Source organism: Haplochromis burtoni, unplaced genomic scaffold (genome assembly GCF_018398535.1).
Source record: "Haplochromis burtoni strain Fernald_Lab_line unplaced genomic scaffold, NCSU_Asbu1 Contig_110, whole genome shotgun sequence".
Taxonomy (NCBI): Eukaryota; Metazoa; Chordata; class Actinopteri; order Cichliformes; family Cichlidae; genus Haplochromis; species Haplochromis burtoni.
Window position 1 is genome coordinate 1,278,144 of NW_024582471.1, and position 15,638 is coordinate 1,293,781.

The window sequence follows — 15,638 nt, forward strand, 5'->3', positions numbered from 1 at the left end:
TAACAATAATAATAATGCTGAGCACCCTCATCACCTTACTTTCCTACTCTCCAGAAACCTTCTGGCTAATCCTTTTAACTGCAACTGTCACCTGGCTTGGCTTGGTGATTGGTTGAGAAGGAAACGCATCGTCACTGGTAACCCCCGCTGCCAGAGTCCTTACTTCCTGAAGGAGATCCCCATCCAGGATGTAGCTGTCCAGGACTTTGCCTGTGAAGATGGTGAGATGGAGAAAATAATAATGATATTACACGTCTCTCTAAAACAGCTTTTTTATCCCTAATCACTTTTACCATCAGGTAATGATGAGAACAGCTGCTCTCCGGTGCTGAGATGTCCAGCTGAGTGTTCCTGTCTGGACACCGTGGTCCGCTGCAGCAACAAAGGACTCACCACGCTGCCCAGAGGCCTCCCCAAAGAGACCACCGAACTGTGAGTTTATAACAAACACACCCTTTAGTATAAAGCTTAACCAAACTCCACATTTTACAAGCTGCAATCATAAAGTTCCCTATTAAATGTGCCTGAAAACATAAAGAAACATAAATTATTTAAGATCGGGTCCAGACCACTTCCAGGGCTTTGAGATAATTGTTACTTTTAGTTTGGTCCCTTAACACTTTCCCTGCTAATGACAAAAGCAATCAGTGATTTCAGTTGTTGACTGCTTGCACTTCTACATCTTGTTCAGAGAACAAACATTCCACTCTGAGTCAAACTGACCCAACGCTCATTACAGTTAGAGCTGAATCTCCAGCTGTGACCCACAGACTAAACAACGATTGGCAGTTGAAGAGTCCACAAACCAACAAAGCATCCTTTGCTTCGTTTTTAATAGATTCACACAGACAGTTAATCCACCAGGGTCAGGAACGTTTAGTGGATCTGATCTAAACAGTGGTTCGTGCCAGCGTGCAATCCTGCGCTGGTGCACTGTAGCTAATCCCAGACTGAATCTGTGATGCTAAGATCAGTTAAGGTCAGTGCTCCTTGGGGCCGCGCCACCTGCTTCAGCACTCATTGTTCATCTTGTGGCTAAAGATAGCTTTTTATAGCTTTGGCTGTATGTCCAAGGTCTGCATCAGTCGTCTGATGCAATATCATGAGACACTTGATAAATTATCTCTGCAGTGAGACTGTGCAGATGTAGAGCTAGAATAGCAGTGTAATGGAGGATACAACGAGTGAGTCTGGCAAAGAAATGCTGTCCTCTCACACCCCAGAGGCTGTCCTGAGAAAAGTAAGGCCATAGCAGAGGTCAGAGTCAGAGTGGATTTCAGTAGTGCCCACAGAGAGCTCAAACTTATGGTGGATGGAGGAAGTTGAAGCCGTCTTTGACTTCAGAAAACCTCAGATTTATTACGCTATGCATCTGAATCAATCTCTTACCTCACTGGAGCTTGAAATGTTCATTCAGAAAGGTGGAAAACCACAGAACACATGCTTATAGAGACACAGAGACACAGGAACGGTGAACTTAAAGAGAATTTTATTTCTCAGAAAGTCATCAGAAGACATTTGTGTTGTAATAATAATTTTGATTGGTATAGCTGTGTACTCATAATAATCAAAAACTATCCCTCATTTCATTTTGATTGTCTTTGTACCTTCCTGGATCACTTCCGCTTCTGATCTGACTATTTGCGATCATGTTCCTGAGATTTTAAACCAGATCTCACACTTCCACAGAGTAAACATTAAATTCTGTTTCAGCCAAAAAAAAAAATGCATATACAGTAGATGAAGATCATTAAGACGATCTTGAGCTGAGACTTTGACACAGAGAGTTTTTTTAGCTGAGGAGTCCACAGTCTCTAAGCCCCAAAGCAGTGCATCAGGTGAGGAGCACAATCAGGTGGATGCTCCTCATTCTTCTGACGTTAGTGTACTTGAATTCATTCCAAAAAGTGAAAACTATTAAAACAGATTTATACTGGAACATCCTGAGTCATCCATTTAAAACTGTGGCACTTGCCAGCTTGCACCAGTATTCAGCCATGAAGCCTTGAGACCTAATTTTAATCAGTCCTGAAACTTTCTGATCACACTTGGTACATAAAGTCCTGCTCAACAAAAAATCCCTAATGATCAGAGTATTATAATCTTGAATTAAATATCAGACCACAGCTTTAGTGGTATTTTTATTCATTCTACTGTGTCTCCTTTGGGGGACAAGGTTCTTCCAGTATTAACAAAGACTTAATTAATATGCTGGATTAATAGCACATTGTCACAAAGTGAGAGATAGGATCTCACCCGTGAATGTGTGTATGTCTGAGCAAGAGACGCCTGTGGGGATATTAAACTCCAGTGTTTATTATGGCTGCAGCAGTAATGACTGCTCACACTGGTTATGAGGAATTTCCCACATGGTTAACACTTCATTTTCTCCCTTCTCACTTTCTCCCTTTGTTTACCAATCCTCCTCCATATCACCCCCGTGTTCCCTCGTTCTTTGTCTCCCACGCTGTCTTTCTGACTCTCAGGTATTTGGATGGAAATCACTTCACTCAAGTTCCCGTGGAGCTCTCCAATTACAAACACTTAACGCTCATGTAAGTCTCACCCGTAGCACCTCAGTGGAGAGATATTGTATACTTTCACACAGATAATTAAATCCCACTTTGCCAAGTTTAGTACGGTTAACACACATTTTTTTTTAACGCAAAAAGAAAACACTTAAGGATTGGGATTTGGTCTGTGCTTCCTGCACTTTGCTTTTAATCACAACTAACAGACTGAACTCTGTGTTGAATCATTTTTGTGACTTTGTTTGGCCCTGATGTGGTGTGACAGTCTCGGTACGATAGACTAAAGGAGGAGCATTACAGAATCCATAGTCTGTGCACGCGTGTGGGTTTGTTCACGCATGTATGGACAGTGCTGCCTGTGTGGGTTTTATGTATCTGTTGTTTCCTTTCCAGTGATTTGAGTAACAACCAGATCAGCACGTTGTCCAACCACAGCCTCAGTAACATGTCCGAGCTGCTTACCCTGTGAGTCTGGCTTTACATATGCCTTTGCGGTGTGTGTGTGTGTGTGTGTGTGTGAGTGTTTGTTTTTAGGCGTAGTTGTGACTATGTGTGGACAAGAAGCTCATAAATGCTCAAGTAGAAGAAGGCCTCAAAAAAATCATAGCAGAAATCAAGAAAAGGTGACATGACCGCATGTGATTTTTAGCCAGTCCTAAGAGAGTCAGGGGAATCTCTGAAAGATTTTATTGCCACAAAATAACCATCGATGTCATAAAATACTGGCTTCACCTAAACTAGTCCAAAAATTCACTTTAGTCAGACAACGTATGTTTTCAAGTGCTACTTTATTACAACAACAAACTATAGTTAGAGTCTGGCTGAGAGCTCAACACCCTGCCCCACAAATATATTACATACAAAACTGGGGAACGATGAGTAAATATACAGATGGATGTTGGACTGGCGGAGGTGCTTAACAGCTGGCATCAACTCAGGGCAGCAGGGAGAGCAAAGATCCAGTGCAGCTGGAGATGCTGCCTTGAACTAGCTTGCAGCTTCACTTCATTTTTAATAATATATAAAGAATCATTTTGAAAAAATAAAACAGGAAAAGAGTGGAAGGCACTGGAGAAAACAGTACATGATATATACATCTGAGAGCAGTTTCTCCAGTTTATAGTCTGCGCACCAGTGTGATAAATGTTTTGTCTCTTAGTTGCTGTAAATAAAAGAAACAAAATACACATAAAAAAGGAAGAAAACTTGCACTCTGAGTGCTAGATCACTGCCTTGTGAGACCTGCATATGAATGAGTGTATTAAACTGTTCATGTTTGCTGCTTTGCCTGCTTATCTCAGTCAGAAGTAGGATTGTGTTCTGAATTGTCTTGCTGCATGCAAAGATTTCTTGGGGAAAAAAATCTGCCTTGTGTCCGCGCTAAATTGTTAATTCTGTCTGCAAAGAATTCTGAGCTACAACCGGCTGCGATGCATACCAGAGAGGGCGTTCGACGGACTTAAATCTCTCCGTTTGTTGTGAGTATCTGAACTTTCTGATCCTGGGAAATGTCCCAGAGAGTCAGATTAGTGCTGAAGTAATCATCGAATCGTTTTTTATTGTATCTCATCCTGTTTCAATCACGTTTTCTTAGGTCTCTTCACGGTAATGACATATCACTGATACCAGAAGGAGCCTTCAAAGACCTGTCATCGCTTTCCCACCTGTGAGTAACACGCAAACACAGAAACATCACTGGTCATGTGTCGCTGTGTGTTGGAAAAATCTGCCCTTTTTTTCCCCTTATAAAATAACAAATCAAAGAAATACATAATCATCGTGAATATATCTGTCCAGTAACAGCAGGGAGCTGAAAAACACAAACAGAACAAAACTTATAATTAAAGTTGTGACGCGTCGTCAGACAGGATGTTACCTGGCCATCTGCTCAGTGACCTCTATGAATGTCGACTGGAGGTCCTTTCTAGCATTGGGAAGATCGTTCGCTTTAATTTTGTGTGTTTTCCTTTACCATTTACAACAAAATATAACAAAGAAGTGGTTTATGCAGATGCCACATCCTTGTCCAGCTAACTGGTCATGCCATCAGTGATCACACAGGATTGTTTCTTGTAGCTGAGTAGCAGAGCGTCAGTGGTTATATGCAGTCACAGCTCAGAGGTTTACAAACAATTTTCACAATGAGCCAGGTATGCAATTTACACAAAGGTGGGCCTGAATGGCATAAATGTGTTTTTTATACGAGTATCTGTCTTTGTATGTTAAATGGACATTGTGTGGCTGTGTGATCACAACACTTTCAGAAACATTCAATAACAGAATCCATATTTTCCGGTCAGGTGAGATCCACATACTAACCACTTCTAGTATTAGCAATCTAAATAGTAGTTATAAGAAGAATACAATGCACTGTGTTGTAATTTGGGGCAAATTACCAGGGACTTTCCCCCCTGGTAGTTAATGAATTTTCAGGGAAATCTGCTAAAATAATTAAATGCAAAACATAAAAAGCCCACACCCACTGTGACGAGGACGCCCAGAGCAGAAGCAGAAAAATCAGAGAGTCATGATTATATATTCTAACGAGAAGTCCATGAAGCAGAAATATTTTGTTGAAAAGAAAACAAGCTGATGTAATTCAATGAGGTTTTGTTCTGCTTTACTTTATTTTACTGTTGTTTTCTTTGAGTGTTGCCTCGACAACGATCTCATGGCTGAAATGAACAAAAGAGAAAGACATACAGAGGAAGAGTGCGAGCACTAGATATTGCTCTCATTTTTTAGTGCAGTATCAAAAAAACTAAGCAGGCTGCAGAAAAAGCACCGTGGTCATACAGGGTGCAGATGCCTGGTGAGTCTACGTGAGGCGCTCACAAGGATCAGCACCATGGAGAGTGCTTGTAACAGACAGTTCTAATACCCAAGGCTTTATATAAAATGATGGTGTAGCCACCATGATGTCACCCCTTGGTTTTGTAGCTGAGAGTTGTGGTTGTTACCAGTTTGGGTTTTTGAAACCAGACGTGACAAGGAAAGGGTGGATCAGAGTGACAATCCAAACACCGCCACTCCCGAAAGCTTCATGGTCAACTTTATTTAACACCGAAATAAGTTGATCTAACAGTGACACTGTTACCACCATGATTCAAATGCTCCCAGTTATTTCTTCTGCTGTCTCACTTTTTGTCCAATCGGCTGGCAGGGCTCTGGGCGCCAACCCTCTGTACTGTGACTGTCACATGCAGTGGCTGTCAGACTGGGTGAAGAGCGGGTATAAGGAGCCTGGCATTGCTCGCTGTGCCGGGCCCGGCGACATGACGGACAAACTTCTACTGACCACACCCTCCAAGAAGTTCACTTGTACAGGTAAATGGACATATTGTAGTGCAGCAATACAATGCTTTCCAGGAGCTAGGCAAAGAAACGACACAATACGGTTAAATTAGTGTCTGGTCTTGTGCTAGCAAACATACATACACTTGAGGAGAACTCCCAAAGGAGACCACAAGTTGCCAAAAATCAAAACAGCACTATGTATATATTACACTTACTGTGATATTGTTTTCACTGGGCAAAAACGTTAATGTTAATTTTAACATGTATATACTAACTCTATACGTTTCCTTGAGATTCTTGATGCTTGAAAAATGCTACTGTTAATCTTGAAACCTTATTCTATCACTTAACTTTGAACACAAGACTGAAATCTATTTTTGACCTAATCTGACTGACGCACTGTAGAAGTCCCTGGGCCTTGTGGTTTTCTGGTGCCAGGTAAAGTATCTTATAACGGTATTTCTACTCAATCCCAGATTCTCCAGTTTGAGACAGTCCCGTCCCAGTTTTCCTCTCTGTTCAGTCAGAACCGCTCCGCTTCCCTTTCAGCCCTCATGTTCTGACCAGCATTGTGTTCTTGTGTTTTCTGTACATGATATGGTTCTGCAAAGAAATGTCATCTTTCTCAAGCAATACTTGTAATATATGAGCAAGTGAAACCTCCTCGTGATAATACTAAACAACATAGTAAAAGTAACCAGACGCTTTCTTAGATACACCTTGCTAGTGCACAGTTGGACCCCTTTTACCTTCAGAAGTGCCTTATTTCTTCGTGGCACAAATTCAGCAACGTGCTGGAAACATTCCTCTGAGACTTTGGTCCATATCGACATGATAGTATCACACAGTCGCTGCAGATTTATTGGGTGCACATCCATGATGAGAATCTTCCATTTTACCCAGATGTGCTCTGCTGGATTGAGATTTGGAGACCGTGAATTCATGAAACCAGTTTGAGATTAGTTGAGCTTTGGAAGCAGCCATCATCAGAAGATGGATACACTGTCGTCATAAAGGAATAGGCATGGTCATCAACAGCACTCAGGTAGGCTGTGGTGCTGAAAAGATTTTAAACACCAAAGTGTGCCAAGAAAATATCCTACACCACCAGCCTTGATTACTGATACAAGGAAGGATGGATCCATCCATTTACCCTAAAACCATAAACCTGGCTCCTGGTGTGGTCTTCTGCTGCCGTAGTCCATTTTCTTCAAGGTTCGACATGCTGTGCATTCAGAGATGCTATTTGAGAGGTTATTTGAGTTACTGCTGCCGTCCTATCAGCTTGAAGCAGTCTGACCATTCTCCTCTGATCTCAGGCATCAACAAGACATCTTTGTCCAGAGAGCGTCGGCTCACTGAATCTTTTCTCTTCTTCGCTCCATCCTTTGTAAACCATAGAAATGGCTGTTTGGGAAAGACTGAAGTATTCACATTCAAAGTGACTTAAATCACCTTTCTCTCCATTCTGATGTTTGATTTGAACTCAAGCAGGTCATCTTGACTGTGTCTATGCCCCTGGATTGAGTTGCACAGATATTTGCCTTAACGAGTAATTGAACAGGTGTATCTAATAAAGTGACCAGTAAGTGTATATAGAATGCAGGGTAAAAACCACCATCCTTGTCTTCTGCAGAAAAAGTTGACATTTGAAGCTTTTGCAGCTGCCTAATAATGTACAGCCCTCTGTGTAAATCTAGTCAGTGTTCCTACTCTCCAATGTGCCAAATTTTATGCATTGTTAATCATCTCTCCTGTGTATATGTTTTATTTGTGTGGATTGGTGCACCATATAGGCCCAGTGGATATAAATATCCAGGCTAAGTGTGATCCCTGCCTGTCCAACCCCTGCAAGAACGACGGCACATGTGCCAATGACCCTGTGCACTACTACCGCTGCACATGCCCTTATGGATTTAAGGTACACCCAGCATAGAAAGCAAAAGGAATCATATTCACCTGCTCTTTCAAAGCATCTTTTACAATCACTCACTGGTAGAAAAAAAAAACACACCCATGAGACAACACTTCTTATCTTTCAAAACTCATGCAGAGTACAAACTTACACATTCAGACACGTAGAAAGATTATTCCTGCGTGAGCCAGATGAATACATCTGTGAACGAGTGTAGGGATAAGAGACAACACTTTCAAAGTCAACTGATGCAATAGGTGGAAATTTTAAGAAGCTGTTGTTGTTTGAGAGCGCTGAACATATGTGTGTTTGTGTTGTGCACGCAGGGCCAAAACTGTGACGAACCCATTCACGCCTGTATCAGTAACCCGTGCCAGAACGGTGGAACCTGCCACCTGAAAGAAGGAGAAGGCAGCAACTTTTGGTGAGAGACGTTCGAGATATTTTATCCAACCTGGTTAGTCTTGACCGTCAGTTTACCCGCAAGTTATGTTAAAGAGACATTTTCCTTAATTCACACACAAATATCCACCTGTTGTGTATCAGGAGGTACTACTCCACCTGTGAGGCTCTGGAGAGAGCTTTTTAAAGTGGACTCTGATGATGAAACTGGCTGGGACAAAAAAGAAAGCATTGCCGTGTTACATCTGAAAGATGTGAGCATTTACCTGATGGGGCGCATTGCATTATGGGAAATCCAAGAAAACGCATTAATGGATCAAACATTTTTTAAAGGAACTGCAATGTCAGAGCCTCACTTGCATCAGTTCTGACCTCTCTTTTGAACATTTCATACAATAGTATTCTAACTCCAGTATCTGTAGTCCTCTATGTGCTACAGGCCCCTCGGTGTACTCGGTGGTACTTAACTTTATACATTTTAAGTAGTGTTTTGTAAGGATTAGGGGGATAGAGCTAGAGGACATGTGCTCAAGGTGCTAAAGTAAAACTTCCTTTTCAGAATAACAGAACATTTATGGCTGTTTCATTCTTGGAAGATGATGGAGCTGAGCGAAAATACAAATAAACATCAATAACTGTGTTACCGCAAAGCATCTGTTCATAATACCAACCATCCAGAACACCATACATCAGCTATCAGATAGCAAGAGAGCACACGTGCAGGTAATCTGTGGTTTCTCAGCTGATTCCTCCATCAGTGATGCTGCACCGGTAATTAGAGGTGGTGATGAAGTTACGGGAGGCGAATGGCTCAGGAGACTGGTTCTTTTGTGTCTCCAGAGCAAAGTGGACAGACCTGCTGTGAGAACTTTCTTCATTAGTCTATTTAGTGTTAACTGTAGGGAAGCTAATGCCTGTTTGTGTGCTCGTTCCGAGCAGATCTTAACAACGTACGCAGATGATTTAAGAAACCCCAGCTCCTCCCGTTTGTCGTCCTCCATTTCTTTGCCCTCTCTCCGTATCCTCTGCTGCCATTTCTTGTCCATTTATGTCCGTATTTCCATCGGTGTATGATTTCTTTTCCCTCTCCAGCGCAGGGGGTGGAATATTCATCGTGAAGAGCTGTCGCCGACTATATAATGAGATATTAATCCACCCGAGTGTGTGCCGCATAAGAGCTCTTTATTAGACCCATAATATAGCGCTCTCAGTGTGTGTGTGTGTGTGTGTGTGTGTGTGTGTGTAAATGTGTGTGTCATAGAGAGAGTGCTGTAATAAACCTGAGTAGTAGTTACAGAGTTGAGGCACGCTCACGTTAACAGAATAATGACTCTCTTCTGGGGATATGTAGATGGAGCTGACTCTGCCGTTATGAGCAGCATGCATGGATAGTGTGTGTGTAGGTGTGTTTGTTTATCTGTGTGTGTCTGTGTATGTCTGTGTGTGTGTCAGTGAGGGGATGGGGTGGGGACGGAGGGGATATTAAATATGTCTGATATTCACAGGTCCCCACATTCGTGCAATGTTTGCTATTAGAGCTGCAATGATTACTCAATAAAATTGTCCACCCACACAAAATTAGTTGCTGAATATATTGGCAATTATTCAGTAGTAATCAACTGCTTACAATCATCCCCACACTGGGCAGAAAATCCCTACCTGGTGTCTGTTTGAGGCCACTGAGAGTATTGGCGAGAACAGCCGAACACGCCTGTGTATGAAGCTTGATAGTGTGTGCGATGGGACCTAAATTATATGTAAAATGTATTTATATACCCACGAGGGGCTGCTCTGAATAAAATCATGGGATGAAAGTCCCAGCTGTGTGCTAATGCTGCCTCTGTGTCTCTGGTTATAGTTGATCAAATGCTGCAGCGTGAATACTGACAGGGACTAGAAAGAGAGCATATTCCTCCCATGTTAGCGTCGCTTCGTTGACTTCCTGTTAAATCCAGAATCAAATTTAAAATCTTTCTCATCACATTCAGGCCCCATCTTATCCTAAAGACTTCATAGTACCATATACCCTCAATAGAGCACTTCACTCTCAGGCTGCAGGCTTATTTGTAGTTTCAAGGGTGTTTAAAAATAGTTGAACCAGCTCCCAGTTTTGGATTCGAGAGACAGATATCCTCTCTACTTCTAAGATTAACCCTAAAACTTTGCCTTTTGATAAAGCTTATAGTTAGGGCTATATCAGGTGATCCCAAATCCTTCCTTATAGGCCTAGGATGCTGATGATGAGTGTTTTTTCTTCACTCACCTGTTTGAGCTCTCTAGGTTTGTATACACCACTTTGCATTGAATCATTAGTTATTCATCTCTGACTCTTTTCTACAGTTTTTTGTCCTGGCAAGCTAACAAGAAATTAAAGTTTAAGCACACCAATGCAACCTTTATTTTTTCCAACAAAATTACTAAAATAATTATTTTTTTTATTTTCCGGATAATTTACCAAATATTTGCTCTCTTCATCTTATCATAGATGAAAAATCGATGGATTTCCCTTCTGTAAATCCTGTCTGTTGTTAATCTAATAAGGATGAATCAATAGTTACATTAATGTTAGAGCTCAGTGTAGTGTATGTGACCCTACAGGTGTTTATCCACCTATTTATGAGCGCTTGCATCTTTCCGTGTTTGATCTCAGGTGTGTGTGTCCGGAGGGCTTCGAAGGTGACGCTTGTGAGATCAACATTGACGACTGTGAAGATAACGACTGTGAGAATAACTCCACCTGCGTTGATGGAATCAACAACTACACATGCATGTGCTCACCAGAATACACAGGTAACAATCACGAACGAAGAAGGAGCCGATGTTGGAGGCTGGCATGTTTTCCCCATTCTGTATTCCTATTATATTTATTTCTTTAAACACAGAAATACAGGACTCTCCCTGATAATGCAGGGATCCTGTAGGTTTGTGTCATAGCCATCAGTTTTAGTTACTTCAGTGTTGTGTTCTTATTTTTTTTGCATGATGTCGGCCACTAAAATACTGCAGTACCCATAGAGACAGGCCACCATTACCACAGAGAAGAGGTGTGTCAGAGGAACAAATTAGAGCATCTGAAAACAAAGTACCATACAATATTATGCTTAGAGGCATGAATAACAGAATTTTGTGGCTCAGTGACTTGAAATTTCTTACCAAAGTGCACCTTGGGAGTCAATCAAAATGTTACGCCACTCAGCCCGTAAAGAGTGAAAATCATTTCTGGCTTAAATTTTGAAAATCCTGCCTTCAAGAGTTGCAAAATGAGGCAAATCAGTGGCTGCTTAAAATACGCTGACCCCTTTTATGTGTTCACAATGGACCACGCCCCCGCACAGGCATCAACATCAACTTCTTTGTCAAACTGACCCAATTTTTAATCTGAGGACAATCACCTGCCAAGCAGCAGTTTTCTGAAGGTTGTGCAACGTGACTGTCAGTGAGAAGTTCTGCTGTTGTATCTTAAGGCCTCTGGGGGAGACTTCATAAGCATAAACAACCTGAAGTGTGGTGCTGTGAAAACAGTTTTTGGCCACACCAGCACACCAGCTTGTCTGTGTCTTTGTATTCTCCAGACACTTCCAGTACTGGAGGACACGTCTGAGGAGCTTGGAAAGAAAAGCGTCTGGACTTCTTTAAGTTTCTTGAAGACGTTTCACCTTTCATCCATCTCTGAACAGAGGGGGTATCTTACGATACCAATTGTCTGCCATCTATAATCCAGTTTTGAGATCCCTTACCAGACACCTTAACATCCACTCACATCTTGGGTTATTTGTTCTCAGCAAGCCACATAACAGGTTGGGGCAAGGTCTCACAATGAGTTCACCCGAAACCTTGGCTGATTGTGACCCACACCCATTTTCACACCTTGGCTTGAGTGATTAGGCAGAGGATCAATAGGGGGTCCATGACCTTCTTAGGAACACCCCCACTAGGGCTGGGACTCTCCACCAGTTGCTCTTAGAACTGAAGAAGCTTCTTGGATGAGAGGTGAAACTTCTTCAAGGAAACTTAAAGAAGAAGACTCTTTTCTTTCCGAGCTCCTTAGACTACAATGACATCCACTCTGTATAGCAGGGACACAAGTCCTCAGGTTAGAACAAGAAGAGAGTCCCATTCATTTTCTGCCACTTATCCAATTCAGGGTCACGAGAAGGCTGGAGCCTATCCCAGCTGTCAGAGGGCAAGAGGCAGGGTACACCCTGGACCAGCTGACACTCAGCTCCAGAGCTAATACATAAAGACAACCAGTCACATCTATGTGCAATTTAGAATCACCAATCGTCCCACAGTCCATGTCTTTGGACTGTGGGGAGAAGCCAGAATACTCGGAGAGAACCCAGGCAGACATGGAGAACATGCTAACTCTGCACAGAGTTGTGAGGCAATGTGGTAACCACCACACCGCCATGTCAACCTTTCAGCTGTTCCATTTTCACAAGGCTCTGGGTGTGTTTGATTTGGAAGAGTTTTACAGTCTGACTGAAATGGAATTACCAACCTTTTGCCTACCCAGCAAATGTGTCGACCACTACATTATGGAGCGACCTCGGTCACTTGGATGGAAAGATTAGCCAAATTTAAATCAGAAAGGTTTTTTGACCTATTTTCATTGGAAGGGTTGCCTGAGTTTTATGGCTGCAACTTTATTCAATCAAAAACCTTTACTTTTGATTTTTTTTTTACCAAACTGAAAGTTTCTTTTCTCTCCTTTATCGCCTTACTAACACTGACATTATCCAAACTGTAGACGTATAGAAGCTGTCTAGAAAATAGAAAACAAACTCTTTATTCCAGAAATAGTCAGCATGAATATATCTCCCACAAAAAGTCTTCTATCCTTACAGAGAAGTCACAAAAGACAAATGTTTTATCTGACTAACGCTGATCTGTTGCTACTTGTTTGTCTGCATTTGCACTGTGCTAATCATCTCTGAGTGCTAACTTATGTGGCGGTGTTCTCTCTCTGTCTTTCTGTGTTTTGCTGTCCTGTGTCTTTTCTCCCATCTTGCTCTGCTTTCTATCATCTGTCATCTTTTTTGTGGTTGCAGCTGCTACCAATGAGGTGGAGAGAGGTTAGTCTGTTCTTCTCTCTGTCCTTTCTGTCCCTCTCTCCTTCCTAACTTCCCTCATTTCCTGTGCTTTATCCACGGGAATGCTACAGATTCACCATACTGTATGCAGTCGTGCTCCGTGTTAGCAGTGCATGTCTTTGATGTATAAAAAGACCACTCTCAGATTTCTGTGGTTATACTGCTTGCAGCTTCACGCATACATGTGATGACCATTCCAGGTGAATGAGCTGAAATTAGAGGAACTGGCAATAATCTATATTTTTGAAAGTAGAAATCCCATTAAAATACCCAAACTTACTAACATCTAGACTGCATTTATTCCATCCACTCCTCCAGAACAATCAAAATATATATTTTCAGTTTTAAAAGAAGGCTAATTTTCTAAACAGTCACACATTGTACTTGTTATCCAGATTTACTTAAATGGTGCATTTGGTGCCGACTATTTTCAGCGGAACATTTGGGGGTCCTGTGAGTATTTGTTTGATTGTACGATAGACTGAAATAGACTCAAACGTGCGTGTTTAATGCTTTAAAGCTGTTTGGTTGAACAATGGAGGCTTTTGGTATTGTAGGAGTTATATTAAGAGCCATTTGAGTTTGTTTGAGTCTTTTTTGGACCATAACAAAAACATACTGAGTTACATCTTATCTTTTTAATAAAGGTCATTTTAATGTTCCACACCTAGGAATGAAAGTCTGGGACAATAAGCCAGTCTGCTTTCTGAAACGTAAATATCTAAAGTGGTATGTAAAAGTCCTGGGCTACCACTCATTTCTTTATATTTATATAAAACAAGAGAAAGGTGCAGAGATTTATTAAAACAGGCACCAACATAACTTAGAATACAGACTGTTGTACCTCTTTCCTGATCTCCTCTGTACCTACTGACAAAGATTTTAACCAAAAATTTCAAATTTGGGTTTGCTTTTGTTGGTGGACCTACACCTTTTCATGCCTGTCAGACTGTGCCGTCTTTGGCATTTTTCGTAGACTATAATGTCAGTGTGTTTTGTGACAGTCTGTTAGTAACAAAAGCCTAAATATAAAGTTTAAAATTGGTTCTTTGTGTGATAGAACACACATAGGTAACTCGAGTTAAGTGCTTTTTTATGCTTGAATAATCCAGAGGTCAGTATAAATTGTATAATAAACTGAAAAACAAAAACATTTCTGAATGAAAACAAGTGGAAAAGTGGACAGCGTCCAAAGGATGATTTCAGAAAGCCCGGAGAATTAAAAACACTTTAGAAACAAAAATTACTTCTGGCTTCAGAAACTCTGGCTGCTGGAAGCAAAATGTGAAGAAATGATGGGTGACTCAAGACTTTTGCACAGTATTGTACTGTACATTAACCACCCAAAGTTCCTTTTTAAGGAACTAAAAACTTCCTTTCAGGCTTATGGTTTGCAGGCATTTCAACCACAGTGCAATGATTTCTAAAAATTAAACAAACTGGTCCTCTGGTGTATGAAAAAGATATTTTAACACATAAAACTATGTTATACTGCCACTGCACCATCTGCTCTATTATTTCCTTTGCAGCTTTCTTAATGTGAACAAAAAAACAAACAGTTTATACAGCTCTAAATGTTTAAATTGCCTGAAATAAAACGTGGTGAGTATTTTGCCACTGAGTAATGTTTGGCTCAAGGTTCATTTCTACACATACGACAGGACCTTTGAGGCTTCTCTGGAGCTCATTTCACATCCTAAAAAGTCGTGGGGGGGAATAGACCAATATTTATCACATTTAGATCGTGATATTGTGACAAAAACTCACATGTAAATAAGAAGCCATCAAAGTAAACAAGCAAGTACTCACAGTCTTTTAACAGCTCTCTTAATGACAGCTTGTCTTTTAAAGCCATTATGCTTTTCTGTCATACCCAAATGTTTGGAAAGGGGAAGAGATAATCCTAATATGATCATCTCAGTCAGACAGCTCTGTCTTTGAGTGCAGAATCCCCACCCACCTGCTGTTTGGGATGGTCAGCCAATCAGCAGGCTCAAAGGGAGGCTGGCCTTAAATTGAGAAGAGCTAAATTTACATATTTCAGACAGTAGGTAAACTAAGTGGTTGCACCAAAAACATGTATCAGATGAATAACTATTGTTACTGAAATGTGAATTATTAAAAACAACATTTTATATGCATTAAGCAAGTCTGACTGCTTTTAAGTCCGTGAGCGAAAGAAATCACTGTCTAAATGAAGGGCTTAAAAGCACAAACATCTCCTGCTGTTTCACGCTTATACTTATTAATCCCTAGAGGGTTGTGTAATTATTCCCAGCGTGGACTTCAGGAGTCAAGGAAACTGGTTTATTCCCTCATCAGTGATTCATTTGGAGTTCAGAGTTTCAGGAAGATCAGGATACTCTCTGGAGCATCAAGATTCCCAGCACTGAAATCATT

The 15,638-nt window shown here is 41.2% G+C and overlaps 1 protein-coding gene across 10 annotated transcripts in view; it reads left to right on the top strand.

Annotated features, from left to right (window-relative positions):
• The window catches only part of slit2 (slit homolog 2 (Drosophila)), a 100,869-nt gene that overhangs the window by 77,000 nt on the left and 8,231 nt on the right, over positions 1–15,638 (top strand). For 5 of the 10 annotated variants that reach the window (XM_042223393.1, XM_042223395.1, XM_042223394.1 and 2 more), the window contains 12 exons: positions 55–221; positions 300–432; positions 2,487–2,555; positions 2,925–2,996; positions 3,938–4,009; positions 4,126–4,197; positions 5,695–5,858; positions 6,234–6,266; positions 7,625–7,749; positions 8,070–8,167; positions 10,796–10,935; positions 13,197–13,220. In XM_042223393.1, the coding sequence (XP_042079327.1) occupies positions 55–221; positions 300–432; positions 2,487–2,555; positions 2,925–2,996; positions 3,938–4,009; positions 4,126–4,197; positions 5,695–5,858; positions 6,234–6,266; positions 7,625–7,749; positions 8,070–8,167; positions 10,796–10,935; positions 13,197–13,220 (1,169 nt within the window). The remainder of the gene's footprint in view (positions 1–54; positions 222–299; positions 433–2,486; positions 2,556–2,924; positions 2,997–3,937; positions 4,010–4,125; positions 4,198–5,694; positions 5,859–6,233; positions 6,267–7,624; positions 7,750–8,069; positions 8,168–10,795; positions 10,936–13,196; positions 13,221–15,638) is intronic. The other 5 variants (XM_042223399.1, XM_042223400.1, XM_042223401.1 and 2 more) reach the window with 3 other exon arrangements.